We start from the raw sequence: 10300 nt of genomic DNA, 5'->3' as shown, positions 1-10300 counted from the left end.
TGGAGTGTGATGCTGATCAATCCACACAGGTTGTGGCAAAGATTATAGAGCGCCGCAACAAGGCGCAAGATGCGGAACTGAAGCTTTATCTATTGTTGGAACGTGAAATACGCATGGGCGCCATTCCAGCAAGTGAATGTTTTGTTTCCCATTGATAGGATGGTCATTGTCTGCACTGATCTACTGTTGTATAAAAAGAGTTACTTGCCGAAATGGCGTCCAGAGGGATTTCACATTCCAGCCCGAGTTCCGCATCTTGCGGCGCTCTATAATCTTTTGTGGTTAAAAAATTGTAAATGAAGCTGGTCCAAGTTGCGCGCCCCATTTGTTAGTCTTGGCCCAAGACGATGGTGCTTGATTCTGGATAGTGTACTACGCGCGGTTGATGGGTTGAATCGCCAAAGCGCGCCCGCCACGGTATGATTTAGTTACATGGACGGCTCGAAATCTAGACTACACTCTGCAAGCTATCTAGATTTCGAGCCGTCCACGTAACTAAATCATACCGTGGCGGGCGCGCTTTGGCGATTCAACCGCGCGTAGTACACTATCCAGAATCAAGCACCATCGTCTTGGGCCAAGACTACCCATTTGTCGGTTGCATGCTCCGAAGGTTAAAAATAACGACATTGTAGACTTCATGGCAGGGCGTGATACCACACTTCAATGGGATATTCTATATTCGTAGTAATTGCCACATAAATGAGTCAACAAGTTTTGAGATTTGCCTCGTTTTTTTTAGCTTGTTTTTGTAAAAATAAATATACGTCCCAGTGTAAGATATAGCCTTCTTTCAAAGCCAGCTCTTATTTTTGTTATTGGTTATTTTTGTAAACATGGTGTGAAATCACTACATGATATAAAGGCTATTATGATATAGGCTACCCTTACAGAAAGTACAAATTTAGTCGAAAAAGTAGTTGGCATTGTTAAAGGAACACGTTGCCTGGGATCGGACGAGTTGGCCTTTGAGAAGCGTTTGTAACCGTTTATTATAAAATTAATATGGTTAGAAAGATGTTTTAACAGTAAAATACAATGATCTACACAGGTATTACTCGAAATTGCACGGTTTTCCTTTTACGTATTGAACTAACACGGCCGGCTAATATGGGAGTCAAAACCATAAATGGCCGACCGTGTTAGTAAACGAGGTAAAAGGAGAAACACGCAATTTTGAGTGATACTTGTGTGGATCATTGTATTCTACTTTTGAAATATCTCTCTAATCATATGCATTTTATAAAAAACGGTTAAAATCGCTTTTCAAAGACCAACTCGACCGATCCAGGGCAACGTGTTCCTATAACACTTGATTTTTAAATGCAGGCCCTATAATGACGAACATTTTGATTGACATTACCACAAAAAAATTACCCCAAAACAAAGCAAAAGAAACACGCATATTGTTTATTTGCTATTTTCATATTAAAAATGAAACAATATAAACTACGGGGAAATCAACACATCTGAGACAAATAATAATAGAATGTGTAGTGATGCTACATCTGGGTAAACAGAAGATGGGCCTTAATAATCACCTTGACCTTTATTGACGTAAATGGACTGCGTACATAGACCTATAAGTGCAGTGGTGTATACACTAGTAGAAATAGAACAAAACTCATTGGGCCGTGAACGGAAATAGTTACCAAGGCCAACTGATTACTCAGTGTGAACTGTCAACACATACCAGCAATTGCAACAAAACCACTATGGGTTGTTCATGTTGTCAAATTCGCTATAAGTTAGTTTACTCCCGAAAGACAGAGTCGTTAATCCGTCAAACGTCATTACTCCGTCAGTTAAGGTAAGCCTGGCAATTATGTTTTAAACCCATTTATACAACAAATTGTATATCGTTCGGAAGAGGACCTCGTTCTCTTTAAAGTGATATGTGATATTCTTATTACACTTTGTCACGTTTTCTATCGCATTGCAGTAGTGATCTTTAAAAGTAAGATGACGTTTTTTTGTTACGGGTTTTCTCGAAGTATATAATGGGCGCCACTACAATGTCGACTTCCCCCCCCCTTCAAATATTAAGTTATGAACCACCAAGTAGTTATGATTTATACAACAGATATAAAATATAGCAATGCATAAACGATAAATGTTCAAATTAAATCCTTTCAAAACATAGCAGTCATAGTAGTGAGGCCTTAAGGAGGTTACATGGGCTTAGCCAGGCAGCGGTGTTTACCGATACCAGTCGGCGGATATTAACACAAAGAAATCCTCATGATTGATTGAATGAAAACTGAATAGTCTTCTTGTCATGAAATATTATTTTATGCTGATTATGCCCTGACTCGTTTCCCAACCATGACCTAGCTATGTCAATTATAAACACACTGGACACAGCGAAGTCCAGTCACTTGATACAACAGGTAGTAGGTGCGAAATCAAAACGTCCAAATGGATAAGGGCGATTCGTCAGAGCAGTGTGTTGCCGTGAACACGCCATATTGATGTCGCGTAACCTGAAATCACCCATTACATCAAGGCAATATTTTAATTCAAATTACGATCGCTTACAAAAGGTAAATATGTTAAGGATTGCGTTTCTGGTAGTAATCGAAAACATAAATTTTACGTAATATTCAATAAAAATAATGTTAAAGATGCTATGTCAGATTTTTGGCCTCAAACATTAAAAAATTGATTTTTTGAGTGAATGGTATTTCAAAGAGTATCACCCGCTCTAACGAAAAAAAGTTTCACTTTTACTTGTAATGATCAGGAACCCTGACAAAAATTTAAAACGTTTCTTATATAACACACAAGAATTGGTCACGTGATATATTGTCGGGATACCGACAAAAACTAATTTTGAGCACTTTATTTCACTGCTACTAATAATTGGCGGACTTTTTCGAGCAATGGCTCAAATGAAAGCTTGTAACTTTCTCGACCCCCATCAAAAAAACTTTTTGGTCAAATCGGCCAAAAATCTGACATACATCTTTAATGTTCAATTAATTGAGTAATGCAAAAAATAGTTAATGGCCTGACGTTTCGACCCTAGCAGAGTCTTTCTCGAAGGCTAAATGACAACACAACAAACATGAATAGGTAAGTGAAACATAAGCAGTGAAGTGGAAATACATGAATGGGGTTAGAAAGCATACAGAAAAAAGCAGGGGGTAAACAATGAATAGGGGGACAAAAAGGGGGTGGGGGTGTGTAAAGAATATGATGGCTAGAACTGGTTATAATACGAATGAGAGGAAGTGAGGGGTGGAAAGTGACAACAAAAGGAACTCCTCGTAGGACTCTGTTGTTTCTTGGGTCCTTTGGAAAGTACTGACTCCCTAGAACGAGCCTTGACTTTCTGGATAGCTCGATGAGGACTGCTAGAGAGCTATGACCCCTGGAAACAAGGTGGTTCTTAAGTTCCTGTGAGTGGTGGATAAAATCAGAATCATTAGAACAGATTCGACGGAGTCTGAGGGCCTGACTGTAGGCTATGCTGGTTTTGCAGTGTCGGGGGTGACAGCTAGTGGAATGTAGGTATTGGTGTTTATCTGTGGGTTTAACGAAGAGATCTGTGATTAAACCCTCATCCGTCTTGAGAACCTTGACATCCAGACAGTTGGTTGAGTATTCGCTCGTGAATTCGATGGTCCTGTGGAAGGAATTTATGTGATTGATGAAAGCTTTGAGGCTTGCTTCATCGCTTGTCCAGATGAAAAAGATGTCATCGATATAGCGCCACCAGACCCAGGGACGGCAAGGTGCTGATGCCAACATGCGCTGTTCAAGATGGCTCATGAAAAGGCACGCCATTGATGGTGCCATACGTGTGCCCATTGCAGTGCCCTGTACCTGTAGGAAATTCTTACCCATGCAAGAAAAGTTGTTTTTGTTAGAACATGTTGCATGAGGGATACAATGTCTGAAATGGGCGGTGATGTGTGACCACTCTTAGTCAGAGCTGAAGAGCAGGCAGCAATCCCTTCATCTTGGGGAATGTTGGTGTATAGAATAGAATAATATTGGATCTCACTTTGTACCTAAATGTTTTTGTTGCCAATTGTTTTTCTAACAGAACATTCTTTTCGTCACAATGTTTGAGTGGATTATTTTTCTGATTCTGGTGATAGCCAGGTCATGTGATCTTCAGGTCATACCACCGACAATAACACAAGGTAAGTTAACCATAGTTTGTAATTCAATGAATGACTATTATAAGCATGTAAAATCACCCTTTTTGCATTTTGAACTGCGATAAACCCTACAAGTAGCAGAGGACATCACTCTATTTAAACAAATTAAAGCAACTCGCTACAAACGTTTCTAGTTTTCTTGGTAGGCCTCTTGCAGACAGGCGGTTTGCACTGAAACTGTTCTTGTAACATTCGAGTAATGCAGACAAAACACATAGAATAAATAATGTTGCTGTTCAGTTGTTTACCCGTCTCACTTTATTTTCCAAGAGACCGGTTTACACATTGTGGCTGCAGTCAAAGCAACTTCTAAACCACTTAAAATTATAATCGTAATTTTGTGACGTCACAGCATTGCATTTTAGAGACGTTTGAGGGTTGTCAGCTGAAAAAAATGTTTTTAATGTTCATTTATGTTTTATGTAATCGAAGAGTAATAAATGTACATCAACAGGTTCGATATTAGCGGATGAGTTCCGCCTAATTGGAGGCAGCAGCCCAACTGAAGGCCGCTTACAGGTAAAACACTTAGTGGAGCCGGACGCCTCATGGTCAACTATCTGCAGTGATGACGTAGATACAACTATCGCCTTTGCACTCTGCGCTCGAATGGGATACAAAGTCGCTTGTGATTTCGGCATTGCGGCTGAGTTTGATAGTACCAACCCAAGTACAGATTTGGGCCCAATTGAAGATGTTAATTTTGGTGCTTGTATTGGAGCTAGAGTACCATACGAGATAGACTGCACTCTGATAGGGTTCGGCGGAAGTACATGCACTCACAGTCAGGATGTTTGGTTGCGCTGTACATCAGGTATTCAAATATAAATATCAGGATTAGTTTTCCTTTTCGAAGTTTTGGATGCAAAATTAAGTAGCATTAATAAACGTTCATGAATAAATGTTCATATTCTGACTGGTCTACTGAAGAGGTAGGTAACTCACTTTTGTTTCTCGAAAATGTTTAAAATGACTTTAAAGACACTGGCAACTATTGGTAATTGTCAAAGGCTAGTCTTCACAGATATTGTATCTCAACATAAAAATGCATAAAATAACCAACCTGTGAAAATTTGAGCTCAGTCGGTCGTCGAAGTTGCGAGATAATAATGAAAGAAGAAAAAAATGTGCGCTTTCAGATGCTTGATTTCGAGACCTCAAATTCTAATTCTGAGGTCGCGAAATCAAATTCATGGAAAATTACTTCTTTCTCGAAAACTGTGTCTCTTCAGAGGGAGCTGTTTCTCACAATGTTTTATACCATCAACCTCTCCCCATTACTCGTAGTCAGAAAGGTTACATGCTATTAATTATTTTGAGTAATTACCAATTACCACTGCCTTTAACACTCAGATGAGTACAATTGCAATACCTCTCCTTTAGGTCTTTTGTATCAAATTACGCCAATAATTTATACTTAGATTTAAAAAACTGATCACATCTAGATGAATGTTGCAGACTACATGCAAAACACTCAGACTTCTTGGCACTTTGGGGTTCATCCAGTACTATAACAGAAACAATTTGACTTCGGGCTTCGGCTAATAATACAGTCGGCTAATAATAATAATAATATTTAAAATTTATATTGCGCCCCTCACATACAAAATGATCAAAGGCGCAGAACACATGTTAAAAAGCACAGAGTGGAAGAAAAAGACAAAGAAAACAGACTGGTCACCAGGCCAGTGCCCAAGCAAACGTGGATAGGATACGTCTGTACAGATTTCAATATCGTAAATGTAATTAAATATTAGAATTGTTATTGAAATTTGCTCTCACTTATCGTCGTCATATATAGATCCCGGTGATTTGGAGCTACGTCTGGCCAACCCGATATCTTCATTTACGGGCACACTGCAAGCACGTTGTACAAACAGTCAACAATGGAGCTCTGTGTGTGCTGGTAACCTATGGGATCATAGAGATACTGAATCTGCCTGCCGCCATCTTGGTTTCTCATTTGCTGTTGAGACCAAGAACATCTACGTCTCCACTCTAGACCCTATAGATGTTCCCGATAGAGTGATCATATCCGAGGTTGGATGTGTGGGAAATGAAACTAATCTTATAGAGTGTGGGTTGGGCTTGGTGCGTTCAACATGCAGCATAATACCAAGAATATCATGTGGAACAGGTAAGAACTAGATCACTGACTGTCAATGCAATGCAATGCAGTCAAACAATGGACATAGCACGCGTGCATGTAGACTGGTACCCTGATCTCATCCGCAAGGATAAAAACAGGTTGGACCTACTTGCTTTCACGAGCCTCACAGTGTGACGTCAGATGTTCAGACTAGCGTGTCTTTCCACACACAACTATTAGCCAATGATAGGTTTTCATTTACCACAGTGAGGGCGCGCTTATGGTCTTGTGACGACATTATGCAAATACAGATTTGCCCCCAAAAACCACACCCCGACTTTAGAAAACAATGTCTCCTCGTGAAAACTGGTCTAAGATCTGTCTTAGTTCATTGAGACAAAAAATAAAAATAATAATAATTTAATAAATAGTATTTATAAAGTGAAAAATAACGAACAAAATTCAAAATATAAAATCGGCCAAAACTGGGTCATGGAACTTGACAATGTTAGATATCAAATCTCACAGAAATTAACTCTGAATACGTTTTGTTTGAATATCCCATAGGGAATAATAAAGTGAATTGAATTGAATTGAAGTGAATTTAATTTATTTTATTTCATTTTAAACAAGTTCTTAACTTTACTCTTAAATATATAAATCTGATCTTAAGATGTTGATTATTATTATGTTTCCATAGAAACCAGTGAGTTTGGATTCCGTGTTGGACTATGTGGAATCAATGATGTTTGTGGTACTGAGTGTGCGCAAACCATTGAAAACAACACTCCTAGGATCGGATGTCATTGTGATCAACTTTGCCAGGCTCTTGGTGATTGTTGCTATGACTACCAGATAAACTGTAACCCGGAAGGACTTCCCCCACCTACGTCACTACAAGGTCTCCCTGTGGAGTGGTACCAATGCGTTGCGTTGCCGAGCCTTTATGGAAAACATGTTGGGTATTATTTAATCAGTGTTTGCCCAGAATCTTGGTTAGAGAGCGGAATAAGAGACTTATGTAAAATGCCATGGAATGGAGAGGATATCATTGGCTCTCTACCAGTGTACAATAATGACTCGCTACATCAATACAGGAATATATACTGTGCTATATGCAATGGAGAATCGTATGATAACATGCTACCATGGTCCGTCCATGCAGCCTATAACGTGTATGGTGCAAAATCTTATGTTCCAAACTTTAATGACACTGAACTTCCAGGTTTATTTACTGGTGACTTTATGGTTCAAGTTCCAGGTCGTATAGAAGGGGAAGTTCGGAGGTGTTCAGCACCTACCATAAATACTTGTTTGGATGAGTTTAGTGAAAGCGAAACGGAACAGGGTTGTCTGAGCTATGTTGGACCTCTAGCTTACCGGCCTGTCATTGGTTCAACCATAACCAATTATCGCAATCCTTATTGCGCAATGTGCAATAACGTCACTCTCACACTCAGAGAGTCATGTGACTATTTCTTGTGCGTAGATAGATGTGACGTCACGGATCCATGGTCAAGGTGTTTTGAAACGTGTGAGAGTTTTACTGGCATTCTAACTCTTGATTTGCTCTTTAACTTTAAGAGCGATAACACTTTAAGCGATAACATCGTTTCCTGTACAACGGGAGAGATCTTTGATCCTTTTCTCAGTAGCTGCAGAGCGTTGACTTGTAATTCTGGGTTTGAAATCCAAGGAAACGAGTGTGTTGAAAAGACAGTGCCCTCAACGTCAGCACCTGTAGCAGGTCAGGAGTTTGCATTCAACCCGAATAATACAGTCAACGTTGGTTTGGTGGATTGTCTACGGTTATTTCTTGTTGATACTTTTGGTATCGTCTTTTGGGACGCAACACTAAATAACTCATCAACAGTAGAGTTGCTTACCGTGAATTTTCTAGCAGGAAACAAAACAGTCGTGGATAGCATTCAGAGCGTCATCTTGAGTTACAAATCTAGTATTTGTAATATTTCTCAGTTTGTTCTGTTTTTAGAACTACAAAGTATTCTTCCCGCGCAGACTTGTAAAGATTTTAACACCAGTGGACTTGACCTTTTCCATGGTTATGTCACCAGGAATGACGTATTTCGTATTAGACAGTTTGATTACAATTTAATGAATGACTACCATGTCTATGGGATTGATGAGGCTTGTCTTGAAATCAAACTAACATGCACTTCATTCGTGGCGTTTAATTCAACTGAGTTTGTGCTGTCAGCAGAAGGGAATGAAATAGTGTTAAAGTATATCCCAGCTGATGTTTCTATACCTCACGACGCGTACGTTCTTCTTGCAGATGGAAGTGCAGTTATTTGTGCTGACTATCTGACCGGTCCACAACCACAGAATGCTACGGCCCTCGCATTGATATACCTTAGCTATATACTCTATACTCTGTCAGTCATTGCTCTTGCTGTAACATTCCTCGTTTACTCCCTACTACCACCACTGCGCAACTTGGCAGGTCTGTCCATCATGAACCTTGTGGGTGCGCTCTCTATAGCAAATCTCCTCCTCTTACTCTCGGGGCAATTACTCGATGTACCAACGCTGTGTCTCATCGCGGCCCCCCTAATCCACTTCACATGGCTGGCAGCGTTCATGTGGATGGCTGTTTTGTCGTGCAATGTTGCACGAACTCTCAGCAGTAAAGTGGTCAATAAGACCCACGAGTCACCAACGAAACCACTACTTCTATATATGCTATTTGCCTGGGGTGTACCACTGGTAATTGTTGCTATATGTATCACACTACACTTCTGTCAGTGTACCAGTGCCGGTCCAATATACGTAGACCAGACCAGGTGTTACATAGTAAGTCCATTAGTTAACTTATACGCATTTGGTATCCCAGTCGCCTTAACACTTGCTCTCAGTATATGTTTCTTCGTATACACCGTAGTTTTTCTGAGAAGAACTCGAAGCTCTACTCGTGCAGCAAGAAGTGAGACGCGACTTCAAGAGGTCAAAGTGGAGCTCCTTGTTTACATCAGGGTAAAGACTTTTTGTTTTACAATTTTATTTTTACATAGCAATCAAACCGTCATTCCAAAATACCACAGTAACGGAGGTTCCGCGACTTTCATAAACGCTACCACCTTTTGACATGACATTTTCACTGTGTTTTATTGTATTTATATTAATAGGATTAAAGCAATCTAACCGTTCAAAAAATACCTTGCCTTTAATTTTGCAGCATGTGCCCTTTCAAAATCAGTCATACGGCTTAGCTCCATCTTGCCACTCCTATAATTTTAATGTTGCTATTATTTTATCTTCTTTTGTCTTTTCCAGCTGTGCGTTCTAATGGGACTCTCTTGGATACTAGGATTCTTAATCCAAATCATAGACGGATACGCAGTCATCTTCATCTTTGTCATCTTAAACTCTTCACAAGGCGTTTTGATCTTCCTCAGTTTCTGCTTTACAAAGCGGGTACATAACCTTCTTAATGAGCATTACAGTCGTTCAAAGAAGCAACGTCAGACGAGACGAAAGAAGACTAATCAGTTGGTTGTCAGTGGGACACAGAGTCATTCAAAGACGGGCCCTTCCGTCAACACAGACACAACACGTCTTTAAAGACACTGGACAGCTTTGGTAATTGTCAAAGACCAGTCTTCTCATTTGGTGTATCTCAACATATGCATAAAACAACAAGCTTGTGAAAATTTGAGCTCATTTTTTTGGGTCGTCGAAAAACACCGTTGTCACACGAAGTTGTGTGCTTTCAGATGCTCAAAATCTAATTCTGAGGTATTGAAATCAAAATTGTGGAGAATTACTTTTTTTTCTCGAAAACTACGTTACTTTTGAGTAATTACCAACAGTATCCGGTGCCTGTAAAAAGCCACTAACAACAATGGATTCTTTGGTTACATTAAACTTGATTTTATTGTCAGTTTGTTCAAAACGGCCGGAGGATGGGGGGGGGGGGGGAGTGGGGGTGGGGGGGGGGTAACGCCACCAACGTTGATTAGTTTGATTGGACTCTCACCCAAACCAACACCATTGGGAAAACATACTGCATACAGCACATGCG

General features: G+C 39.9%; 1 protein-coding gene and 1 pseudogene across 1 annotated transcript; one reads left to right on the top strand and one right to left on the bottom strand.

Annotated features, from left to right (window-relative positions):
- The first annotated feature begins 1774 nt into the window (after positions 1–1774).
- Positions 1775–10137, top strand: LOC139949810 (uncharacterized). Its single transcript, XM_071948351.1, has 6 exons — positions 1775–1810; positions 4052–4151; positions 4624–4983; positions 5971–6306; positions 6959–9252; positions 9553–10137. The coding sequence occupies exons 2-6, from the start codon at positions 4070–4072 to the stop codon at positions 9838–9840; spliced, it is 3360 nt and encodes a 1119-aa protein (XP_071804452.1). The 5' UTR covers positions 1775–1810; positions 4052–4069; the 3' UTR covers positions 9841–10137.
- On the bottom strand, positions 3276–3992 carry LOC139949811 (uncharacterized; annotated as a pseudogene).
- Positions 10138–10300: the final 163 nt, after the last annotated feature.

Source organism: Asterias amurensis, chromosome 17 (assembly GCF_032118995.1).
Source record: "Asterias amurensis chromosome 17, ASM3211899v1".
Classification (NCBI taxonomy): domain Eukaryota; kingdom Metazoa; phylum Echinodermata; class Asteroidea; order Forcipulatida; family Asteriidae; genus Asterias; species Asterias amurensis.
The sequence above is the reverse complement of the archived record's forward strand: the minus strand, read 5'-3'. Positions and strand labels throughout refer to the sequence as shown.

What these genes read in the sequence shown, in the direction of transcription:
- LOC139949810 (XM_071948351.1), top strand. Translation starts at nt 4,070, where the DNA reads ATGTTTGAGTGGATTATTTTTCTGATTCTGGTGATAGCCAGGTCATGT. An exon ending in AAGAATATCATGTGGAACAG is followed by an intron (nt 6,307 to 6,958) that starts GTAAGAACTAGA and finishes ATGTTTCCATAG; the next exon opens with AAACCAGTGAGTTTGGATTC. An exon ending in AGCTCCTTGTTTACATCAGG is followed by an intron (nt 9,253 to 9,552) that starts GTAAAGACTTTT and finishes TGTCTTTTCCAG; the next exon opens with CTGTGCGTTCTAATGGGACT.